Source organism: Mastigoproctus giganteus, chromosome 2 (assembly GCF_048544385.1).
Source record: "Mastigoproctus giganteus isolate SK-2022 chromosome 2, ASM4854438v1, whole genome shotgun sequence".
NCBI classification, from domain to species: domain Eukaryota; kingdom Metazoa; phylum Arthropoda; class Arachnida; order Uropygi; family Thelyphonidae; genus Mastigoproctus; species Mastigoproctus giganteus.
This window is the reverse complement of record NC_143576.1, coordinates 36,651,539-36,678,312: the sequence shown is the minus strand read 5'-3', so window position 1 is coordinate 36,678,312 and position 26,774 is coordinate 36,651,539. Positions and strand designations below refer to the sequence as shown.

Sequence of the window (26,774 nt, the reverse complement as noted above, 5' to 3'; positions counted from 1 at the left end):
CCTGCTACAATTTGATAACCTTCTACCATTTTCAAACCTTAATAATTCCTCTCGTGTGAATGTAGATACAAAATACTCATTCAGTTTTTTTGCTATCTGAGCAGGATCATCAACAGTCGAACCATCGATGTCAAGTGGACCAATCAGATTCATCCCCTTCCTTTTAGAGTTTATATAAGTAAAGAAATCCTTGCTGTTTTTCTTAGCATCTTTTGCCAAGGATTTCTCGTAATCTGCCTTCACCTGCCGAATCTCCTTTGTGACCTGATTACAGATTAACTTATATCTGCCATAGGCTTCTGAGTCGCTTGATAATTTATATGCCTCCCATGCATTTTTCTTCTCTGTTACGAGTCTCATTAGTTCATTTGACAACCATTTAGGCCTAAACCTTGAACAATATTTCTTAATAGGTATGAAACTTTTAGTAGTTTCCACGATTAATTCCTTGAATGCTTCCCACTTAGAATTTACTGTTGGTAACATCGTCAGTTGATCCCACTGTACAGAATTTAAAAACTGTCGGAGACCACTGTACTCGCCTTTACGGAAGCAAAAACCCTTTCCTTTACCCCGGAGAGGGGTGACGAAATCGCAATCGTGGATGTTTTTCGCTAATCCTTGTTCAGTATGTGTTATGCGCTTGTAATGGCAGTTTTCATCGTTTGCTTTTAATTTATATGCTTATAAATTGAATAAATATATCAATTTATAAATTGATATATTTATTCAATTGATATATTAAATTTCTACAAAAATTGATATATTTTTGTAAGCATATCAATTTATAAATTGATATGCTTACAAAAGTGATAAATCTACCGTTTTGCAGTGTAAACAGACTTTTCGAGTGTGTTAACGGACGAAAGTGACTTTATTGTGGACAAGTTCTTTCTAACCCGTACAAAAATATGGCTACGAATAACAAGAGAAATGTGAAAATATCAAAGAAGGGCATGACATTAGCGAATAAAATTGAGTTATTAGACAAAATTTCTAATGGTGAAAGTGTCTCCTCAGTGGCAAAACATTATAAAATCAATGAGTCAATGGTACGATCAATCAAAAAATCAGAAGAAAAAATCGGCCATGTCCATGAAAACGCACTAATTGCTTCAAAAATTTGCTCTGTGACTCGTGATGTTAAATTAGAATAAATGGAAAAGGCTTTAAATCTGTGGATAGAAGACCGAACTCAAAATAAAATTCCGTTAAGTTCACTCATTATTCGTGAAAAGGCAAAACTCCTTCATCAACACTTTAGCGAAATTGGCGATAGCACTGGTGGGATAAGTTTTTTAGCTAGCAAAGGCACTGGTTTGAAAGATTTGTTTGAAATTTCTAATAAATATTACATTTAATATTAAATTATTTCTTATTTTCATTTCGATGCCATATGCTTGCATTTCACTACGTACTGTATATGTACATAGTCATATTATGAAGGTACATATAATACATACATAGACAAAATTTTAGACTAGTTTTTCTTATATATTTCATACTTTGGAACTGAACCCCTTTATTACTATTGGAGCCGTAACTCAGTATTCGCGACATTTCTCAGGAACGTAACCCCCGCGAATAGCGGGGGTTTACTGTATATATATATTTTTTATACACTATCTGAATATAGTGTTATTTATTTACTTATATATATATATATAAGTAAATAAATAACACTATATTCAGATATGGGAGGGAAATTTTAGCAAGAGGTCAAATATGCAAAATCTGAATACAGTAGATGAAAATATGATACATAGCTAGGAATGTATCATATTTTCATCTACTATATTCAGATTTTGCATATTTGCCATCCCCTGGATTCGACCTCTTGCTAAAATTGCCCTCCCACATCTGAATATAGTGTTATTTATTTACTTATATATTCCTTTCCCCCCCCCCTCAGTCCCTGTTCATTTTTGTACTAGGTTTTTCAAATTCGTTCCCCTGTTTAACCATTACGTCACTTCCACTTTCTACTATCCCTTAAACTTCTCTTAGTTCAGGCACCATGTGTACTTTTCATTTCCATTTTCACAGACACTTTATTCTACAAACTAAACATTATTTATATATATATATATATATGTAGTGTTATTACTGTATTGGGATATAAGTTTAGTGTTATTATATTTTTAATTATAGTGAAATTGAATCGAAATCAAGCCTAAGACCAGAGCAGCAAAGCAAAAGGCTTAAGGTGCTTAAAGGCTGTGATTCAGAGGAGGACAACCCCCTTCAATTCTTCTGTGTGCTGTGGCTCACAGGAGAACTGAAGGGGGATGTCCTCCCCTGAATCACAGCCTTCTGAAATGTACTGTTTGTTTGATGTTTGTGGATCTATAAGGAACGGGACATGATATTGCCAAGGGGAATGCCTTTGAGAGTACTCAATGTAAGCAATGTGAGGAATGTGAGGAAATTAGGTGCCAACTCAGCGTTATTATGGGCTTTTTTAAGAGTTTGAAGAACAGGGTAGATGCCCTCGAAGGATTTATATTGATGGGCCTATCAAGCTCTCTGCTGCCCACATAAATGACAGAGCTTGCACTCGAACATCAGGCAACACAGCGGTAATCGCCAAGGTAAAATGAACTGGTCCCACAGGAACTAACTGTTGGATGGTGAATATATTGTGCAAAAAGGATAGCCGAAACAGGACCAGGGTATGACTGCCTTGGGCAAAAGTTGATGATACTGTACCATCAACTGTAGAGCAGATATCATCTTTTAAGGGAACAAAAGGTAATATTGTTGTACACATTGGCACCAATGATAGTATTATGATAGGTTGAATTTGAAAAGCCGGAAGTTATGGTTGAATTTGAAAGTGTCTGCAATTCTGCACAGAGACGACAGGAGGGATATACTGAGAGCCTTGTCAATCAATTTGGCCCAGGAGGTTTGTGCAAGACACATGGGGCAGAATTTTTCTCAGCCTTGTCTGTGCTTGTTAACAGTAGAGACTGCTTCTACAGGGATGGGATACACTTAAATAGAAAGAGTGCAAAAGTATTGGCTGATGCTATCAAGGCAGTGTTAGGTTGGTCGGATAACTGCTAGCTTGGGGGGATACAAGAACTAATAGATTAACAGCTGCTGCTGGCAGAGGTGAAAGTGATTCTTGCACTGCTTCTATTCAAATAGGCAGCAGCCAGGAAAACAAGGTTGAGGGGATATAAGAGACTGCTGGGAGTCATCATGGAACAAGTAAATACATTAGCTGCGTTAGGGTAGCTAAGAATAAGAAGAGGTGCGTGTACAAAAATGCTAGGAGTTTAGTAAATAATTTTTATGAATTTGAGGTGTTGGTCAAAACATCAAAGAAAGGCAGATCTTGTTGGGATATCAGAGATGTGGTGTCACACAGATATAAGGAATGCAGAACTGGAATTTGTGGAGTACACTGCATACAGAAAGGAGAGGAAGGAGGAGAGGTTACACTATTAGTTAAGAAACACAAAATCTAAGGAAGTGCAGCCAGTTGACATGGGTGGCCAGTGCAGTGTTCAGTCAATTTGGTGTGACATAAGCACTGGGAAGCAAAATTGAGAGTAGGTATGTGTTACAGGCCTAATGATTCTGATGAGTATAATAAACAACTGTACACAGAAATAGAGTGGGCCAGTAAATCAGATTATCTTATAATGGGGGATTTTAATTTCCCAGATATTGACTGGAACTTGTGGATTGGTCACTTACACACTACCAAGGCTTTTGTGGATTTATTTGATGATTGTCTTATACAGCAGCAAAGCAAAAGGCTTAAGGTAGTGGGGAGTCCGGAGGCAACCAGAGGGAGTAATACTCTTGATTGATTATTGATAGTGATTCTTCGTGCATGAAAAATCTGCAGATAAAGGAACAACTAGGCAGCAGTGATCACAGTGTGCTGATGTGGGATTTACTCAAAGTGGTAAAGGGAAGGGTTTTTTCTTTCATAAAGGTGACTACGGTGGTCTGAGACAGTTTTTAAATTCTATACAGTGGGACCAACTGATGATGTTACCAAAAGTAAATTCTAAATGGGAAGAATTCAAAGAATTAATCTTGGAAACTACTATGCTTTTCATACCAAATAAGAAATATTGTCTAAGGCTTAGGCCTAAATGGATGTCAGATAAACTAATGAGACATGTGGCAGAGAAGAAAAATGCATGGGTTACATATAAATTAATGGGTAACACAGAAACCTATGATAGATATAAGCTCGTCTGTAATCAAGTCACAAAGGAGGTTAGGCAAGAAAAACAGCAGAGTTCTTTACTTATGTAAACTCTAGAAGCAAAGTGATGAATCAGATTGGTCCACTTGATATCGATGGTTCAACTGTTGACGATCCTGCTCAGGTAGCTAACAAACTGAATGAGTATTTTGCATCTACATTTACACATAAGGAGTTATTTGGGGAGGGGAATGCCAGAGGTGTATTAAACTCTGGTAGTGAGCTAAATGATTTTGTTGTTGTTGTTATTTGGTTTAAACGACACAAGGGCTACTATGGCCAAATTGTGTCTGTTCATCATTAATTCACAAAAAGCATATTGTTAGAGAGGTTAAATTATATGCTTCTGTACAAGCCAATATATTTTAGATATAACAAAAGTTCTTCAATATTTGCTTAATTTTCTAAGAAATGAGATAAATCACGTGATATATTCAACGTGGAGAGTGACTGAAAAGTGTTTGACCGGATGGTTGAATGTAAAGGACAATCAACCAGAATATGACGGACCGTAAGTTGTGTCTGACAAAATGATTTTGTAACAAGTGAGAGCAAAGTGGAGCAGATTTTCTTGTAGATAAACATAAGAAAGGCACCTGGGATGGATGAGATCTATCTAGTTATATTTTTTTTTTTTTAATGGAAACCCCAAACACGAAAGGTATCAAAACCTATAGTACTTAGTACTGTGCATGGGTTGAAAGAGAAGTATGGGGGGGGGGATGCCGGAAACTTTGCTCTAGAGGCAGCAAAGGAAGTATCCATGGACTGGAGTGTGCAAATGTGATCCCCAATCCACAAAGGAGGATCAAAGGGCGACACAAGTAATTACAGACCTGTTAGTTTAACTTCTCTTCCAGGGAAATTAATGGAGGCACTGGTTAAAGAAGCATTGCAGGATCACCTAGACAAGACTTCAGTTCTAGTTTCGAAACAGCATAGGTTTGTTAAGGGGAAGTCTGTCTGACCAATTTGAATGGATACTATGATGTGGTCACAAAGGAACTGGATGCAAAAAATTATTTTGATATCATATACTTGGATCTTAGGAGAGCTTTTGATACTGTTGCACATGGAAGACTGCTGCACAAATTGGAGCAGTGTGGCATTCGGGGGAAACTGCTGCTTTGGATAAAGAGCTGGTTGAGTGGGAGAACACAAAGTAGTAATCAATAGACACTGCTCTTCATGGACTAATGTTATCAGTGGAATCCTCCAGGGTTCAGTGTTGGGTCAATTGTTGTTTTCTGTATTTACTAATGATATTGATGAAGGTCTATGAGGCTTAATGTCTACGTTTGCAGACGACACAAAGGTTAGCAGGGTTGTTAATGATACTAATGACAGTACGCTACTGCAACAGAATCTAGAAAAGTTGAGCAGATGGGCTGAGAGGCAATTGAAGTTTAACATTGAGAAATGTAAAGTAATGCATATGAGTAACAGAAACCCCAGAGTAATGTACCAGCTGTGTGGTACTACACTCAGAGTAGTAGAGAATGAAAAGGACCGGGGGTAATTGTGCAATCAGATATGAAGTATTTTTTTGTGCAGCGCAGACAGGCTGCAAGAGTAGCTCATGGTGTCTTGTCAATGATATACAGGAATTTTGCTAGCAGGGATAAGGAGGTGATTGTCCCCTTGTATAAAGCAATGGTCAGGCCAAACCTTGAGTGCTGTATACAGGTCTGGAGGCCTCATTTTAGGAAGCCTCATGTAGAGCAGCTGGAACAAGTACAGAGAATGGCAACAAGATTAGTGAATGGAACAAAGGATTGTTCTTATGAAGAAAGGCTTAAGTTTTGAAAATTACAGAGTCTGGAGACTAGGCACCTGCAAGGTGATCTGATTGAGGCCTTGAATGGTTTGAGCAAGCTCAATGCTGATGGGATTCTTCCTCTTGCCCAGATTATATCCTGAGAGGACAAATTCAAATTGAGGAACGAAAGTTGTAGAATCGATGTGTGGAAATTTGCCTTTAGCCAGTGGGTGGTTGATTGCTGGAACAAACTTCCAGCAATCAACCACATTCTGTTGTTGTAGAAGTTGACATCTTAAATAAATTTAAGGCAGAACTAGACAAACATTTAGAGCAAATGGATGGGTGAAATGGGAAGGTTTTTTTCTTCTTTTTTTGGCTGAAAGCAAGAAAACAAACTGTATAAGCTTGCTTTCTTGCATCGTATGCCTCAACTAATGCTAATACTAAAGTCAGATCTGTCTGTGTGAGGGGGCCCAATTTAAGTCACTTGATCACTTGTGCAATCCCGGGGGCTCACATCTGGTGAGTATGGGCTTGGCAAACCCAGGGTCCTGAGCTGGATATCATCATTCTTCTCTTTCTTGGTGATGCCTTCTCTCTCTCTCTCTCTCTCTCTCTCTCTCTCTCTCTCTCTCTCTCTCTCTCTCTCTCTCTCTCACACACACACACACACACACACACACACACACACACACACACACACACACACACACACACACACAAACACACACACACACAGTGGGTAACTCGGGATTTTTTTTTTTTTTTTTTTTGGCTGGTGCAGCATAAGCCTCAGGCTTCCTTGTACCATATGGCTAATAATAATAATAATAATAATAGTAACACTCCAAGAACTTGTGGCAAGACAAACCAGTGTTCTGCAAAAGAATGAACCAGATTTATATGCAAAATTTAAGATTAAATTGTACGGCAAATCTCCTTTTGGGAGAGTACATCACAGGAATTTTTTGCTCCTAATGTTGTCCTTTGTAGTTGTTTTCATCCCTTTGGCTTTCAGGCCCAGTTCACTGACAGCTGCTTTTAGGAATGCTGTCAGCATCAGTTTTGACATCATTATTCCAAATTTTGTGGGTTTTGATTTTAGTAGATTTTACTTTGGTCTTTAGGTCTTTGTTGACCTTTCCTTTTGTGGTCCCATTGCTCAATAACTAAATTTTATCTGTTTCCCTGAGAATTACAAAAGTTGCCTGCTGAATCTTTGGTTTGGTGGCAGTAGCATATTTGTTTTGTCCCCCCCTTGTACGGGATGACGCTTGAATTTTGAATGGTGCTTCTTGTTATATACATGTGAATCTACCAGAACCCGATTCATTTTTGTCACACAATTTATGATTTCAGCCCTGGCTGCACTGAAAATCATGTTCATATGTTGGCCAATGACCTTTTCCAATTCTATTCTCATAGCATATATCTGGTCAAGTGGCCCTGATGCCAACAGGGCCACTTGACCACAAGCCAATTTTTGAGAAGTGCAATTTCTGAGAGAGAATGCAAGTGACAATAGTGCTTCACCTTTTTTTTTTTGCTTTGTGACTCAAAATTGTTCAAGATGCTCCACCTGCTTGTGGTCAGGGTTGGGCAACTGTGGGATCTCACCAGTTGGCAAAGTGGGCTAAGAAAATCTGTGTTTTGGCCTAATTTTGTTCCAAGTTCTCATGATGGTTTCAGTTTATATAAGCTGCATATTTCCCTTGGTTCTGGGAATTTAATTTGAGTTGAATTTGTTCTTTTGAATTTTGGGTATTGTTTCCATTAGTTCTATTTTCTTTTCATTTTTTCCAATTATTTTTTACAACAAGCAAAGTCTTGTTGTAAAAACAACAAGCAACAAGTCTTGCAGCTTTATTCAAGCTGCAAGAGAGAAATATGAACAGACATTTTGCATGGGTAATGATAACATGTCTAAAATTATCAGCTGGCTTGGCTTGTTTAGGATTGCTTTCTTCTGAAGTTTGCACCTCAATTCATCTTCTTTAAACAAATCAAAGGTTGCCACCATTTTCTGCCAGTCTAGTTATACATTTAACCTAAGATTGCTAATGAGTACACATGCTTAAAAATCTTTTTTATGTTAGTGGTATGCATAAATTGAAATTGTTTAAATCTATTCTTCATTTTAGCACTTCTTCCTAGACAGGAGTAAATGTCTACCAAGTATTCAGATAGCAGTAAATGTCCACCAAGGTTCTTCAGAAAAATATGCATGATGATATTTGCTGGAGATGTGTATTCATCTTCCAGTGCTCGCCCTGAAAGCAAGCTGCTTTCAATTTCAGGAATTTTTCTAAATACGACATGTCACATTTTTCAGAGACATCACTACCTCTTATTCCCGATCCATGTAATTTCACTAAAAATGCATCATTTTTCTTCTTGCACAATTTTTTTTTTTTTTTTTTGCTATTTTGCCATTAGGAAACACATTTCTGAACAGGCCTGCATGATCAGCTAACTCAGAGGAAGATTATGTTCTTTAACAAATGATGCAAATAAATATTTGCCATGGCAAGACATCAGCAAACAGCATGAAATGCAACATCTATTTATGCATTTTTTTCTATGCAATGTATACTGCTGTCATACTTATTTGTTTGCAAATGTTTGATTATATCGTGCTTCCAGCTGCTTGAAAATGAAAATTACATCTACATAAGGTATACAAGGTAAACATATTACCTTTTCAGATTTTACAATACATGGAAAATTTTGTATAACATGTCTTCTGAAATTTTATATCTTATTTCTTTGGCATCTGACTGAAAGACATTGTTATATTAATATCACACATTACAATGGATAAAACTATTATTTTTCATTTCTGTTTTTGCAACCCAGACTACCATAAGCACAACCTGACTGTCAATTCATTAACAAAAACAAGAAGTTAAAAATTTTAAATATAAAACTCCAATTTTAATGTAGTTTTATTTATTTATTTTTTGGGAAAAGACAAAAGACAGAGGAAAATTGAGTTTTTGCAAGAAGATGGAGAAATTTGTTGTCAGCAACTATACAACAGTGAGATGGGTCAAATCAAGTAAAAAAAGAATTTAAAAGTAATGTTGGTGCACTCTGTGGTAGCAGTCTGTAAAAAAGGGACAGAAGAAGGATTTTTCCATTGCAAATCTGGGGAGTTGGGAGCTATGTATTATGCTTCCTTGGTAGTGAAGCCCCTCTCCAACAATTTTAAAGATATGTGTCCACAATCATTCCACAATGGATCAACAGCCTATGAATTGGTGCCATTTACAATGCTTAGGCTACCCTTTTTTTGGTCCCGAATTTACTGTGTAAGCATTTAATGATGCTTACATAGCATTGTAATCTGTGTAAGCATTTAATGATGGTAAAATATGACATGCTGCATCATCTAATTAACATGTTGCTAAGTGTGCTCCTGTTGTTCTCTTTAATGCTGAAACTCATTCAAGTCCTAAGCAGTTAGCAGCTTCAAATTCAGTATTAAAGAGAAGTGGCAAATGATGCAAGGGAGTAAAAACAGCATCAGCAAAAAAAAAAAAAAAAACTTAGCTGTACATCCCCTCTAAAAACAGTCCAATCCATCTTCAAATTATTCAAACTGCTTGTTTTCACAATACCAAATAAACTATGTTCCAACAAATCAACAATTCTCTGGCAGAAAACAAGTTTTTGAAAATTTCCTGTTTCAATTTAAATTTATGTCTCCATATATGTTGTCTGAGAAAGAAAATGGATGCTATCAACATTTTGTTTACTCAATCTATTTGAGAAATTGTTAATCAATCCCAGGAGTGGTCAGAAAGTTCTGAGAACAGAGAAAAAAAAAAAAAAAAAATTTTTTTTTTTTTTTTAATACATTCAGCCCGAAATTCAATATATAATATGATTTAAGTTCCAGAGTTTAATCCATTAATTAAAAAAAAAAAAAAAAAAAAAACCACACTTCAGGTTATTAAACCAGGCTTTATAAGCCTGGTTTAATAACCTGAAGTGTGTTTTTTTTATCTATTTTTATAGATAGAACCTTTTTATCTCTTCATAATCTTTAAAACGAGTTTGACAAAGACGAGACTTGAGGTTTCTGAACAAATAACTGTCACTTGGGGTCAGATCTGAACAGTCTGATGGAGTGGCTTAATTATTCAAATCAATAATTCATGAATTTTAACCTATACAACCTGAGCTTGGTGCACAGATTTCAAAGGGTTCTTTTTTTAGTTGTTGTAACTCATTGGAAGTCCTTCGAATTTAGAGCATTAACAAAAAAAAAAAAAAAAACTCACCTTCAGCTGCACATCCCCTCTAACAGTTCATCTAGTCCTTCCATAGAATTATTCAAACTATCCACTTCTAACAACACCATATAAAATATGTTCCAACAACCAATAACTCCCTGACTGAAACCAAATTTCTGCACAGTTATGCTTTTTCAATTTAAATTTGTCTCCTTAAGTTGAATCGCACTCTTTCTCAGATGATTTATCTCAGAAAGAGTATGATGCAATCAGTGTTTAGTTTACTCAATCCATTTTAAACTTTAAATACTGAATTCAGTATCTTATAGGGGTCTAGTTTCCAAATGCTGTCATTTACAGAACTGAAGTCTTTCATGGGAGGAATATCCTTTTGTGTCCTTGAAAGTTCCACATCTTTCTTAATTATGAGGGCATTTCTGTATTCAAGATAGATTTCCTTACATTGAAAAAATGTCAAAGTACACAAAGGATTTTTTTTTTAATGAAAGCCCCAAACACAAGAGGTATTAGAACCTACAGTACTTGGTACCGTTCATGGGTTGAAGTTTCAGAAGATGAAAGAAAATATTTACATCTGTAGATTGTAATTTTCAGGAAATAGGTATGAAGGAAGGCTGTTCCAGAAAAGGAAGTTGAAGGAATAAATGAGGAAGAAGAAAAGTTGGTTCTGTGAATTTTAAGTTGGACAGTAAAAGGATGTTGACTGGTTGCAGCATGTGTTCTGACTGCTTTGAAGGAAAGAGCGGGAATTATAGAAGCCAATTCGGAAGAACAGTACCGATGGAAGTATCTTTATCATGCAGTAGAAACAAAACATCTATGAGACAGAGTGCGGAGAGACTCTGTTAGAATTGATTCATTAATTACTAGAAACTGGAGTGTTGTTGATGATAAGCATAGAAGTGGAAGAATCCTTTTTGCAAGATATAAGACAGGACTCAGTTTTAGAAGGATTAAAATCAACTAAGTATCTATGCCCCACTGGAGATTTATCAGCATTTAAGGAATTGGTAGTGGATTTTCGAGAAGTTGAAGCTGTTTGTGCATGGCAAGGTTTCTCAAACTGGAAGGTGGAATGCAATGTGCTATCATCAGCAAAACTATGGATAGGATTTCCGGTCAATGGAAGAATGTCAATAAGTTAGAGACTTGAAATTTGGTACAGTTATAGAATAGTCTTTCCTAGTAATGGAAAAATTAATAAAACTATGACAAGTTATCTAGGGCTGTGTGCATTAAAATAGCAGCATGAGTGACAGATTTTAATTAATATAAGCAATCCATTTGTATTAATTAAAAACTACAGGAATGTTTAAAAAAAAAAAAAATAACTGCGTTATGAACCAATACATTTGATATGTATGTACGTATTATAATGCCAGCACGTAGGCCAATGCGTTATGGATTCAAGGCTACGCTGACTGTTGTTGCAACTCCCATTTTATATACAGACTCTGCTAGCTTTGATAGATTAGTAAACACTCTAGATTCCGAGCGGTGAGGTCGTTGATTGTGCGTAAGCTGTACAAATATTTTTCACTGTGTATTTTTATTAAAGATTATTTTTTAAAACGTTACACCTTTATACGCAAATATGAGTGGAAAGAAGAAATGTAATGACGCCAAATGTTTTTTAGATCCAAACCACAGAATTGCAGCTGTCGGTATTATTGCAAATTCAATAAGATTGAGTTTACTATCAGTTTATGATAGATTTCACAAACACAAAAGCCGAATAAACAGGTGACTAATAATCGTTCTTATTGTTTTATGGTTGTGACCTCCAGAAATCCGACTGAACTACGTGGTACGGTTGGAGACAATCATAGGGTAATCTTCAGTGCTGCGGTCTCCTGCCCTGATTAAACGGCATTTTGTCCCAATTAAGCAAAGTAAATCCTGGCTATTTTCTCGATTGGGTTCTGTTTTTTAAGATTTGCCCCAAATAAATGGCTGCCCCGATTAACCTCTGGCCCAAATAACCGGAATCCACTGTACATACTAATAATACCTTGATCAGCGCAGTTTCGCATAGAGTGGTATTTTTTTTGGCACGAATTAACTGCGCTACGCATTGAACTTTACAATGTTCTTGTAAATGTACATTTAGTTTGTGTGCTCTGCATGACCGTGCATGGTGCTTGTCATTGTTTCAACGTGGACAATTTGTTTGCATGGCCCAGAGAAGAAATTTGTTGTTATTTGGTTTTTAAGAGCATTAGCAACTAAGGCCATATTGCTCCGGGGATATGCGGTGGTCATGGGCTCGAACCCTGGTCTAATCAAGAGCGTGTGCTACGCACTGCTGCTCCTGCCCATCTAGCTATGGAGGTGCCAGAGAGAAGAAATGGTATTTAGCTAATTGTTGTTAGCTGCCAATATAACATAGTGTGTAAATGTGTTGAAATTTAATAACTATGCAAAAAGATTTGATATCTCAACAAAAACCAAAAACTTGTTAAAAAAAAAAAAAAAGTAAGCCAAAAGTGAGTTCTTTCACAAACTTTGCAAAAAAACTCAAAAAAGGTTTGAGATAAAACAGTGATGCCAAGTTCATCTCATAACCTCAGCCATGAAAAGCAGTGAGATGAAAAAGTTATGCTACTTTGCTATTGGCTAACCAGATTAAAATTTGTTATACACTTGGCAGATTTGCCACCTTACCAACTAGAATGAAATGCAATATAAATAACTGGTGAATCCACCAAGAACTGATAGCATCTTTACTCCTTTTCAACTGGCACACACAAGGGGATGGGACATAAAAATTTAAATTGAAAAAGGATGATTACAGAATAGATATACAGAAATCTGCATTCAGACAAAGAGATTAAGTTGGCATCATTGTTTTATCTCAAACCTTTTCGTAATGAGGTAATTACTGCTGGAATAAACTTCCACCTATCGTGGAAATCAGTAGGTAGTTTGAATAAATTTAAAGGCTTGGATAAATTATTAGTATTTAATTATTTTTAGTTTTTAGCTGGTACTGTATAAGCTTTGCTTCAGTGCATAATTTTGCCAATACTAATACTTATTAAGTTTTCTAAACTATAGAAATTAATGAATTAAAAATTGAAATGAATAATGAATGAGCATCACCTTAATTTCTGTTTCACTTGACCAACTTATTAAAGTGTAAAATACGCAAAAAATATGATAACCATCACTTTACAAATGATAAAAAAAAATGAAGTAACTCATTCTGCTAATACTAATCTAATTAGTTTTCAATTTATAGAAAAGCAATGTGGTGTTTATTCTCCAAAACAAATGGATGAATATCAACCACAATTTGCTGTATCACCAATCCAACTTATTCTAGTGTAAAATACACAGAAAATGTGCTAAGCTTCACTTCACATATTTAATCAATGCATAATAAAAAAATTAACTAACCCTTTCGTCTTGTTTCTGAACCCTCAGTAATGTCTTGTGTCGGGCTTCTTCTCCAGTCATTCTCTGTAAATATTCACAATAAACAAAACAAAATAATGAGAGGAACAAAAAAAATGGAAAAAAAAAAAATGTCCCAGAATGGACAAAAGGTTAAGATTTTAAGAGCTATGACATCGCATATATTATCTTTAAAAAAAGATCATTAACGCTTAAGTAATTCCCATAAAGATTTTACCCCAAAATAATAAAATGCAGTAAAACTCTGAAGTACTATGGCTCAATGTACTGATTTCAGATATACTCTAGGGTAGGGGTGCCCAACTTAATTTGTGATGCGATCTACTTTTTTTTCTTCAAAATGTGCCATGCCTACCATCTCAAAAATTTAATTGCATATGGTTAAAAAAGTTAATCAACACACATTGAAAAATGTTGTTTATAAATTTTAAAATTAAATACAATTCAGAATTCTTATTTTAAGTTCATACATATTTACATTTTTAATTTATGTCAAGTTTGTGTTTTAATGTCAGCTAATTGTTGTTATCTGCCAAGCTTTCAAAATTGGGGATATACTGTGATAAGGCCAACCTTAAAGAATCTTCTGTATGCAAGTCTATAAGAGTAGAGCAAATCTTCATCTTTGTTTGTTTCAAATACGAAAAGGCTGATTCAACCATATGGAACCAAAACAGGAATTTAAAAGTTCACTGCATTTTTTTTTTTTTTTTTTTTACATTTCAGTACTTTTCTCGGCAAACATATTTCCAAAAGTCTTTTTCTGATGTTGCTGTTATTTGATTTTTAGGAGCATTAGCAACTAAAGCCATATTGCTCCGGGGATATGCGGTGGTCATTCCCTGACCTTTCCGCATCCTCCGTATTTGGTGGTCACGTGTGCAAACCCCGGTCTAATCAAGAAGCGTGTGCTACGCACTGCCGCTTTTTCTGATGATCTGGCTTTTAGGAAGATATCGTTTCGCAATGTAATAATTTCATTTTCAAGTAATATTTTATCCATGTGAAAAACCTCAATGATTTTTTATACAATTTGTTTCATATCTAAGTCGACATTAAGTGGATAAAAAATATGTTGAACAATGTCTTCAAATCGCTGAATCTGGTTTTAAAATCATCCAGAACTTTCTCAATTTCAGAAACATATTTCTCATTATTAAATTCAAAAACAGGATTTTTGGCAAATGATCTTGCATATTTGCAAAATGATTGATTTTTTTTTCCCCTTTGAGATCCTTAGCCATTGCCAAAAATTGATATTTATATGGAGAAATACTAATAATCGATAATACTACTAACCGACATTTTTATTTTTTCCTTGTAATTCCAAATTCAGATCACTTAATTTACTGGTAAAATCTGCCAAAACAGCCAGATCACGCAACCACTCCGTATCTTGTAGCTGCTGATAATCATTTCTCCCTTTGATCAACAAATTTTTTAATTTCATTCAGCAAATTTCAAAATCTCTGCAGAAACTTAATCTGACTCAGCCACCTCACATCTGTGTGTAATATGATCTGGTTCATTTTCATCGAGGTGCATTTTGAAAAGTCTCCTTTGAAGAGATTGTCCTCTGGTGGAATTTACGATTTTGAAAGCTACGTATTTAATCTTTTAGTATTTAATCTTTTGCTGGCTAACACTTGTTGGTGGATGATACAGTGGTAACTCAAAAAAATCTGGGAGTTCATCATCCTTTTGGCACAATGCGATGAATCCGTTAAGATGCCCTGTAATTGCTTTAGCTATATTGTTATTGATATGAGCTTAGTGGTAATTTAATTTTTTCAATAAAATTTTTGAATGCGTTAAATATATCAAGACCTCTAGTTCTTTTAACGAAACTATACCCAGCAGTTCTTCTCTAGTGGCAGAATCATCGAAAAACATACCAACAAAAACAAGCAATTGAGCTGTATCACTGACGTCTGTAGATTTATCCAGTTGTAAAGAAAAGGACACACAATTAGCAATATGAGCACGCAATTGTTCGCTTACATTTTTACTCATTTTACAAATTAGGTGTCACGAAGAAATTTTGTTGCGCGAATAATCTGGATTTAAGTTTTTTTTTCTAAGGTCACTATTAGGCAAAAAATCCGATTGGCCAATTTTTACAAGATTTCTCGTAATCTGCCTTCGCCTGACTAACCTCCTTTGTAACTTGGTTACAGACCAGCTTATATTTATCATAGGCTTCTGTGTCACATGTTAATTTATTTGTATCCAGTTAATTTTTCTTCTCTGTCACACATCTAATTAGTTCATCTAACATCCATTTAGGCCTAAATCTTGAACAATATTTCTTTGTTGGTATGAAAAGCCTAGTAGCTTCCAAGATTAATTCTTTGAATGCTTCCCATTTTGAATTGCCTGTTGGTAACATCATCAGTTGGTTCCACTGTATAGAATTTAAATACTGTCTCAGACCACGACCGCCACAGTCACCTTTACGAAAGCAAAAACCCTTCCCTTTATCCTTGATGGTAGTTACCTGTTTGAGTAAATCCCACTTCAGCACACTGTGATCACTGCCACCTAGTGGTTCCTTTATCTGCAGATTCTTGATGCATGAAGAATCACTACTGATAATCAGATCAAGAGTATTACTCCCTCTAGTTGCCTCCCAAACATGCTGATGTAGAAAACAATCATCCAATAAATCCACAAAAGCCTTGCTAGTGTGCGTGACCAACCCACAAATCCCAGTCAATCTCTGGAAAATTAAAATCACCCATTATAAGACACTCTGATTTACTGGTACACTCTATTTCTCTGCACAATTGCTCTTTATACTAATCAGATTCATTTGGCCTCTAACACGCACACACACACCTACTCTCATTTTTCCTTTCCCAGTGCTTATGTGACACCAAACAGACTCAACAATTCATTGTCTACCGACATCAATTGGATGCACTTCCTTAGATTTTATGTGTTTCTTAACTAATAGCATAACCCCTCCTCCCTTCCTGTCCTGTCTATCCTTTCTGTACACATTGTACTCCCCAAATTCCAGTTCTGCACTACTTATGTCTGTGTGACACAATGTCTCTGATAACCCAACAATATCTGCCTTTAATATCTTGACTAGCACTTCAAGCTCATTGAATTTATTAACTATACTCCTAGCATTGGTGTACATGCAAGTATACATGCACGTGTTTCTACTCTTAGTTACCCTAACACAACCCATGTATTTACTTGTTCCACTATGACTCCCAGCAGTCCTGAAAATTCCCATTGCCTTGCTTTCCAGGCTGCTGCTCAATTGCATTTCAATAGAAGTAGTGCAAGAATCACTTTCACCTCTGCCAGTGGCTACTGTTAATCTATTAGTCCTTGTATCCCCCCCAATCTAGCAGTTTTCCGACCCACCTAACTCTGCCTCGACAGCATCAGCAAATATTCTTGCACCCTTTTTATTTAAGTGTATCCCATCCCTGTAGAAGCAGTCTCTCCTGTTAACAAGCACAGACCAGGCTGAAAAAAATTCTACCCCTTGAGCTTTGCACAATCTCTCCAGGGCAGAATTGATCGACAAGGCTCTCATCATATACTCCCTCCTATCGTGTCTGGGCAGAATTGCAGACACTTTCAAAATCAACCCTAACTCACAGCTTTTTTTCAGCATTGTCTTGTACTTGTTAAGTAATTCTGCCGGTCTCCTAATCTTAATATCATTAATGCCAACATGTACAACAATATCACCCTTTGTGCCCTTAAAGGATGATATCTGCCCTACAACGTCATCAACCTTTGCCCCTGGCAGACATACCTTTGTTCTGTTTCATCTATCCTTTTTGCACAATATGTTTCCCGTTATATAAATTTTTAGTAGTTTACACCAACCTTGCGTTTAAATAATATTAATAATGTTCATAAATTCGGTGTAAGTTATGTTATTGAAGAAATAAGATTGCAGTGCTGAAAGTGCAAAATTTTTTTCTCCCTAAAGAAGTAGAAGGAGAAAAAAAAAAAAAAAAAAAAAAGACTTCACAAGCATGCTATATCCATCCATTAAGCTTAAGAAACACAGTAAGAGTTTCTTTCATCTCATTTACAGGATTCATCCAATCATTTTTTTTTTTTTTAATTACTACAGAATTGCTACTTTGAAATATGTGGTAAAAAATATATATATCAGTAGAGGCTTTATGCTTTACATTCCTAAATGATCACGTGCAAATCCTTTTTTTTTTTTCTTCACCACTGTCATAATCGAAGGTATAGAATGTAAATGCATTTTAATAAAAAAAAAATAATGATAATACTTTAAAAAAAATAGAGTAAAGCATATGTGGGACCATAACAAAATTTAGGTCTTTCCCCTCTAGAAACATTTCCATAAGTGGACTTTTGGAAAAAAAAAAAGAAAAGAAAAGAAAAGAAACAAATTAAATTGGAATAAAACTGAATTATTATTAATGCATGAAAAATAAAGATAATTATTACTGAACACAAAAATTGACACACTAACATGAAAATTAACACGCTTTGCCTACTATACCATATTTTTTAAAATAAAATATGCTTTCAAAAGGATAATCTATGTTCAAATATATTTTCTTTTATAGTAAACATTTTGTTGTTTTATTTATTAATTAATGATTTTAAAGTCGATAATTTTATTTCTTTTCATTGATACAAAATTGTTTCTGTGATATCCTTGTCAAACTCAGAGTGTGAAGATGTTAGGTGCCAACTCAGTGTTCTCATGGGCATTTACAAGAGTTTGAAGAGCAGGGTAGATGCCCTTGAAGGAATTAAAATGGGCATCCATCAAGCTCTCAGCTGCTGAAATCAACACCAGAACTCACTCGTGCATCAGACAACAGTGGCAATCTTGAATGCATTGGTCCCACAGGAACTAGTTATTGTTGGTGCCTCTTTTGTCAGGGAAATGGAAAATATGTTGTGCAAGAGAAGGATAGGTGGAATAGCACTAGGGTATATCTGCGGGGGGGGGGGTGGGGGGGGGGGGGGGGGGGGGGGGGTAAAGTAGATGACATTGTGATTTTGTGCCCTTAAGAGATTATCTTTTAAGGGCTGTTGTTGTTATTTGGTTTTTAGGAGCATTAGCAACTAAGGCCATATTGCTCCAGGGATATGCGGTGGTCATTCCCTGACCTTTCCGCATCCTTCATATTTGGTGGTCACAGTCTCGAACCCTGGTCTAATCAAGAAGCGTGTGCTATGCACTGCTGCTCCTGCCCACCTGTCTACGGAGGCGCCCTTTTAAGGACACAAAATGGAATACTGTTGTACAAATTAGCACTAATGATATTCAGAGTAGGAGATCTGAGGACTTACTTAACAAGTACAGTAAACCCCCGCTATTCGCGGGGGTTACGTTCCTGGGAAATGTCGCGAATACTGAGTTATGGCTCCCATAGTAATAAAGGGGTTCCGTTCCAAAGTATGAAATATATAAGAAAAACTAGTCTAAATTTTTGTCTATGTATGTATTATATGTACCTTCATATGACTGTACATAGACAGTACATAGTGAAATGCAAGCATATGGCATCGAAATGAAAATAAGAAATAATTTAATATTAAATGTAATATTTAATATTACATTTAATTTAATTTAATTTAATTTAATAAACTGGCTATCACCAGTTTCGCTAAAGTATTGATAAAGAAGTTTTGCCTTTTCACGAATGATGAGTTGAACATAACAGAATTTTATTTTGAGTTTGGTCTTATTTTGAGTTTGGTCTTCTATCCACAGATTTAAAGCCTTTTCCATTTTTTCTAATTTAACATCACGAGTTACAGAGCAAATTTTTGAAGCAATTAGCGCGTTTTCACGGACACCACAGTGGATTTTTTCTTCTGATTTCTCGTTGACTCGTTGATTTTATAATGTTTTGCCACTGAAGAGACACTTTCACCAATAGAAATTTTGTCTAATAACTCAATTTTATTCGCTAATGTCATCACCTTCTTTGATATTTTGACATTTCCCTTGTTATTCATAGCCATATTTTTGTACGGGTAAAAAAGAACTTGTCCACAATAAAGTCACTTTCTTCCGTTAACACACTCGAAAAAGTCTGTTTTACACTGCAAAACGGTAGATTTATCACTTTTGTAAGCTTATCAATTTATAAATTGATAAATTTATTCAATTTATAAGCATATAAATTAAAAGCAAACGACCAAACCTTCCATGACAAGCGCATAACACATACTGAACAAGGATTAGCGAGAAACATCCACGCTTGCGATTTTGTCACCCCTCTCCCCCCCCACCCACTGAACGCTGTTTTGACCGGGAAAGATAATTTTAGCCACGCCCATGTTTTTTATGGCAGAAAATGTTCACGGTGCTTTAAAATTCACATTTTTTAGGTTTCATTTTATATTAAATCAGCGATCGCGAATACGCGAAACCGCGAATACAGATACCGCGAATAGAGGGGGTTTGCCTCGCTACTTTTTGCCAACATTGCCCTGTACAGGGCAATGTTGGCAAAAAGTAGCGAGTTAAGATTGATTGTGAAAGTGTCTGAATTGTTACCAGACATGATAGGAAGGAGTTTATGTCGAGAGCCTTGTCAATCAATTCAGCCCTTGAGAGAATGTCCAAGGCTTATGTGGTAGAATTTTTCCCAGCGTGGTCTGTGCTTGTTACAGAGATAAAATACACTTGAATAGAAGGTGTGCAAGAAAATTTACTGATGCTATCAAGGCAGTGATAAGTGGGTTGGAAAACTGCTAGCTTGGGGGGGGGGGAGAGATACAGGGACTAAAAGTTTAACTAGAGCCACAGGCAGAGGTGAAAGTGATTCTTGCATTACTACTATTGGTACATGCAGCAGCTGGCACACTATGGCCATAGATGCCAATAAGCCTAATAAATCCCCAACCAAACAAACAAACAAACATGCAGCAGCCTGGAAAGCAAGATGTCTGGGATTTCAGGCCCTGCTATAATTTATCATGGGACAAATCAATACATGCGCTGGCTGTGTTAGGGTAACTAAGAGTAAGAACACGCAGTGTATACTTGCATGTACACTAATGCTAGGAACACTGTAAATAAATCTGAAGTACTGATTAATCGTCAAATGCAGATATCATACAAATAGCGGACACACAGTGTCACTCAGACAGGACAGGAGAGGTGGAGGAGTTATGCTCTTAGTTAAGAAGAATATTAAATCTAAGGCACTGCAGCCAGTTGACTTGGGTGATGAGTGCAATGTTGAATCAGTTTGGTGTGATATAAGCACTGGAAAAACAAAATTGGGAGTAGGAGTGTGTTATAAGCCTAATGATGAGTACAGCAGACTCTCGATTTACCAGTATCAGATTAACTGGGAAGCAGTTTAACCAGGACACTTCAAGATTCCAAATAAAAAAAAAAATAAAAAAAAAAAAAAACAACCAGAAATCATAAAATTGAAGTAATAAATAGAATAGGTATGAACAGATGTTTTGCAAATCGTAAATAAGCGACAAGAAGTGGCGTTATAAGTCGTCATTAGGAGATTAGTGTGCCTATTATCTTGCAACCCTCGCTGTCTTCACACCTGCCACTAAAAAAAAAAAAAGACCAAATTTTTAGTTTGTTTCAGTGTATCACGTCGATTGCTATGTTCCGTTGCACCGCAAGAGGACAAATTTTGTTTTGTTATGTATGTCAAAATTTTTTTTTTGTTTAGAAATTGCAAAAATAAGGGGCAAATGCAAGAGTTGTGTTTTCATTTAAACAAAAAACTTTAAATTATTCAAAAGTTTGAAACCGGTGTATTCAACCATTATAATGTTGGTTATCAAACCATACGCAACATTGAAAAAAAAAACAAGGGAAGCATCATATTGGACACACGAGTAGTGCGTGGCAAGTTCTTGATCTATCGCCATACTTTTTTTACGTAGGTTGCTGAACATTTTTCAAGCAAGTCCCCGACTTACATAGCTTCAGACTTACGTTACATTATTTATAATTTTTTTTACATGATGAAGATTTCAACTGAAGGGGGACACACATTTCACCATAACGTAAAAACTCACAGAATTCCAGCCATCGGTATTATCGCAAATGCAATAAGATTGAGTTTACTACCCGTTTATAATTAATTGCACTAACAGAAAAGCCCAGTAACCTGGAAAGTGCAAACTGTTTTTATTGCTTTATGGCAGTGACCTCCAGAAATGTGCTTTAGTAAAATGTGAGCTGGCGTGGAGTGATAATAGTGAGTTTTCGCCTTAACCCTGTGAAGTTCTTTACAGAAAATTTCATTTCGACTGTTATCACAGTGCCGACTAAGAGAATAAGTGACAGCGGTACTAGTAAGTCTATCAAGAAAAGGAAAGCGATCGAGTTGGATAAGAAAATTAAAATAATAAGGATGTATGAAAATGGCCAAACATTAACAAGTATCACACAGAATTCAGATTTGTCAGTGGCAACGGTGACACAATAAAGGAGAAAGCCAGAATAGGAGAAGCGGTCAGCACCAATGAAGGTCAACTATAACACCAATGAAGGTCAACTATAACAACCAAGGCTACGAAATACATACCAGTTTTAACAGTACAATAACATGTGTTTTTTCTTCCTTTTATGTTTTCTTATGTGCCACTCCAGCTACTTCACCACTGTCCCCAGATAAAGTTCTTAATTGAACTAATTAAAAATATATAACTATTTTTCTTCATTCTTCTGAGGATATTATGTGGTTTTTATAATTTTGTCATATCAGGGATATAGTATTAATATTTTATTAGTTATTCTCGAGTTACGCAAATCTCGACTTATGTAAGAAGTCTTGGAATGTATCTCTTACGCATGTTGTGAACTTACTGTATTTTTGGATTAACTGGGAAATCGATTATCCAGGAATATTTTTTTACCATCTATCCTGGAAAATCAAGAGTCTACTGTATTTGGTGGAATTCTTGGACTGTTTCGTACAGCAGCATGTAGAGTATTACTTCCTCTTGAGCAAAAGCCTTTCCCGTTACCCTTGACAGTAGTTATGTTTTTATTTTATTAAATTCTGCATTACTACACTGTGATCACTGTGACACAGTGGATTTTTACCTGCAGATTCTTAATGCATGAAGAATCACTGCTAATAACCAGATCAAGAGTACTGCTCCTCTTGTTGCCTCTCTAACATGTAGCCTGTTTTAAAGGAAAAGGCTTTTGCAAGAGTAACTACAGAGGTCCCAGACAGTTTTTAAATTGTGTGCAGTGGAACTAACCGATGTTGTTACCAACAGAAATTCTAAATGGGAAGCTTTCAGGAGGTAATCAAAAAAGCTACTGGGCTTTTCATAGCAAAGAAATACTATTTAAAGCTTAGACCTCAATGGATATCAGATGAACTACTGAGACATGTGGCAGAGAATAAAAATGTATGAGATGAATATAAATTATCAGGTGATACAGAAGCCTGTGGTAGATAGAAATTAGTGTGTAATCAAGTCACAAAGGTTAGGCAAGCTAAGGCAGATTATGAAAAGTCTGGCAAAGAATGCAGAGAAAAACAGCAAAGACTTCTAAGCTTATATTAACAGTAGAATGAAGGAGTTGAATGAAATTGGACCACTTGATGTCTATGGGTTAATTGTTGATGACTCTGCTCAGGCTGCGGGAAAACTGAATAGGTATTTTGCATCCACATTCACACATGACGAATTCTTTAAAGGGATGCCAGTAGTTTATCAAACTCTAACGAGGAGCTAAATGGCCATGTGATAACTGAACGGAAAGTGGAGTAGAAATCATTGAGGATGGACATAAAAAAGGCACCTGGGGTGGATGGAATCTATCCAATTACACTGCCCTACCATTAATATCCGGACACCCCTCCATGGATGGAGAAACAGGTCCTATGCATGAACATGTCACAGAACCTGCTATAAATATGCACACTGTGTTTTGAACAGACAACTGCAAAAGTGGGCATGCAAGATGACACGTTCAACAGAATTACGTTAACAGTTCAACAGAATTGATCACCTCAACAAATGTTAGACGCCAACTAACATAGTGTAAGGAGCATGAATCCTGGACTATAGAACAGTAGAAAACAGTCCAATGGATAGATGAGTCAAGGTTTGCACCTTACCAGTCTGATGGCCGTTCCTGGGTGTGGCAAATTCAAGAGGAACAGTTCCTTCCTGATTGTATCCTCCCAATGACATTGCCTCCACCAAACTTCATTTGGTGGAGGCAGTGTCATGGTATGCGGCTCACCAGATGTCAGCCCTGGGGGCTAGTATTACCAGCCATAATGGAAAGGTATCAATTACTTTGCAGACTGTGAAAGCCACACGTCTAACCCTACTTAAATTGGCTCACACATGGATGTTAACCTCCAGCATACTATTTGCAGTGCTTTTGCACCTTGCACACACTGGAATTATATTCAAGGTTACTAAATCCTACCAGCATGAATATGCAAAGAGAGAACCAACATTTGCAGAATGACCAGGTTTGCAAAATTTTTCACCCTTGCAAACATTAACAGAATTTTATTTCAGGCTATCAAGCAGCTTTAGACACCAATTAGTGGAATTATGTACAGCAGGCCCCCGTTATAAAGTGGTTTGCTTTACGCTGATTCGCTATAATGCTGTTCTTATATTATAACCCGTATCTGACTATAACGCTGTCACAGATCACTATAACGCTCTCTTACAGATTGCATTTTTGGCATATTTAACGAAATCGTTTCATTTGATGGAGTCGATAGCTTGAAAATGAATATAAAAATACGGTTAAAACGTTTCCCACGCCGACTTGAGAAATATTCCCACGCTCAGTGAAATTCTTTCGCGCTAATTTAATTGCAGTACAGTGACTTGTTATGTAGTTCCGAGATCAACATTTTAAAAACTGATCAAGTGTATTGCTTGTAATATTTGCGTTATATGCATTTATCCGAAGTCTAGTCATCACTCAGTACAGTATTAGACATTGTGCGTAACGGACAGTTTACTTGAACATTGTATCATAATTAATGCAACCAACGCAGTTATATTTTCGAAGAGTTAATAATGGCCAATAAGAATGAAAAAGCAACAACGTCTGGTCGCAGTACGAAGACTATAAATGTAAGAAAAATACTACTGAATTTGAAAATTAAATTAGACGTTTTGAAGCGAATCGATGGCGGTCAAAGACAAGCAGAAGTGTGCCATAATTTAGGACTTGCAAGTTTAACTGTAAAAACAATTATAAAAAAATAAAGAATTAATTTTAGCAGCGGGAAAGATAGCTGTTCCACTGCAAGCAACTAGGACTAGGCTGGCTATTAGGATTGAAATGGAAAGGCTAACTAATTTTATTGAAGATAATATCCAATGCAGAATTCGGTTAAGTTAAATATTATTAAAAAAAAAAAAAAAAAAGGAGATTAGTCAATATGATGATCTGAGGAAAACTCACCTAAAAAACAAAAAAATGTGGAACTATTTAAAACTAGTAAGGGCTGGTTAAATAGATTTAAAATCCAGGGAGAAACTGCAAGTGCAGAAGGAGCCGAAACTTTCAAAAAAGAACTTATTAAAATTATTAAAAAGGGATATTATGTGTTAAACTGTACTTCTCAACAAGTTTTTAACATAGATGAAGCAGGACTTTTGTGGAAACGAATGCTTAAAAGTTTCATATTGAAAGAATAAAAAAACATGCCAGGTTTCAAAGCGGCGAAGGATCGGTTGACTTTATTGTTGGGTGGGAATTAAACTGCGGGGGATTTAAAATTAATACCCCTTTTAGTTTATTTGGAAGAGGGCCAAAGTTCAACCCAAAATCGACACATTTTTCATGATTAAATTCATCAATTTAGATCAATTAAATTCATGATTTTAATTGGAATTTTAAGTTTAATTTTGATACGTAAGTAGTTACAATATAATTATATACGTATGTAATGCAGAATATTTTATATGTACAAATATTTGAATATTAAATATTTTGACCGATATTTGTGCATCTTTTCCCTACCGTTTATTATTGATTTGGAAATATCCTATGGCACCGACCGCAACTCACAAATACATATGTTACCTTATGGGAATGCGGCACTCGCTTAGTGCGGATTCACTTAGCGCTCTGTTTTTCCGGAACGAATTACCAGCGTTAAGCGGGAGTCACCTGTATGCTACAAACATCAGGTATTATTAAAAATGAGAAACATCTAAAGACATAAATAGAATTATACTTAAGAACAATATTCAAAAATAATTAAATTCAGAAAGAACACGTAGAAAATAGAATACCTTTTGTTTCCTCGGGATTTTTTTTTCTGTATTATTTTGGACATATTGTACACTGGAACACTCTGCAGAATTCGGAATTTCAAAAGATGAATTCATAGTTTTTTCTTGAGATTCTGAGGGACTTTCAGCAACATCTGTTCTAGCATTATTAAAAGATGTACCTGTGCTAAAACTACTCTCAAATTCTGATTTTAATTCATTATCTACATAAGAAATGTCACTTGAATCAGAATCTTTGTTCTCATTTCTTCTTTCTTCATTTATCTGAGAACCTAGTTCCTGTTTTATACTATCACAATCCATTTTATTAACTAACTCTTTATTATACTTAGAGATCGGTGACAATCTGGAACTAGTATTTATTTCAGCGCTATCTTCAGGTGTAACCAATTTCATTATATGTTTGTTACCGCTGTTTTCTGCTATCCTTTCAGAAAGAGAATGACAGATATATGGAGCTTCATCACAATTCTGGGATGGCAATCTATCAGAGTCAGTATATAGTAGGCATGTTTTCTCTGAAGATAAATATTTCAATAAAGAATTCCTTGACCTTTCCACAAAACTGGTTGGTGTAGAATAAGACACTTGATTTTGCACATTTTCTAACTTTTCTTCTTTGTTCAGTAAACTGCATTCATTTGTTTCATCTTTTCTGCTTTGAGATCTGAAAGATTTGTTAGGTTTATGTGATACTTCATTATCTGAAAAATGCCTCTTCTTTGAATGTGCTGGATCAGAAACAAGCTTTTTAATATCAGTCATTTGAAACGGTAGAAGAGCTAGGGAAAAAAATAATAAACAAAATAAATAATAATAATTTTCATTCTAAGCAACAACAAACAAAGAA

At 35.8% G+C, this 26,774-nt stretch overlaps 1 protein-coding gene across 1 annotated transcript in view; it reads right to left on the bottom strand.

Annotated features, from left to right (window-relative positions):
• The window catches only part of LOC150089268 (uncharacterized), a 221,698-nt gene that overhangs the window by 143,222 nt on the left and 51,702 nt on the right, over nt 1–26,774 (bottom strand). Inside the window, exons 3-4 of the mRNA XM_090389927.1 lie at nt 25,925–26,706; nt 13,652–13,714 (exon numbers count right to left, since the gene is read on the bottom strand). Of these exons, the coding sequence (XP_090246053.1) occupies nt 13,652–13,714; nt 25,925–26,706 (845 nt within the window). The remainder of the gene's footprint in view (nt 1–13,651; nt 13,715–25,924; nt 26,707–26,774) is intronic.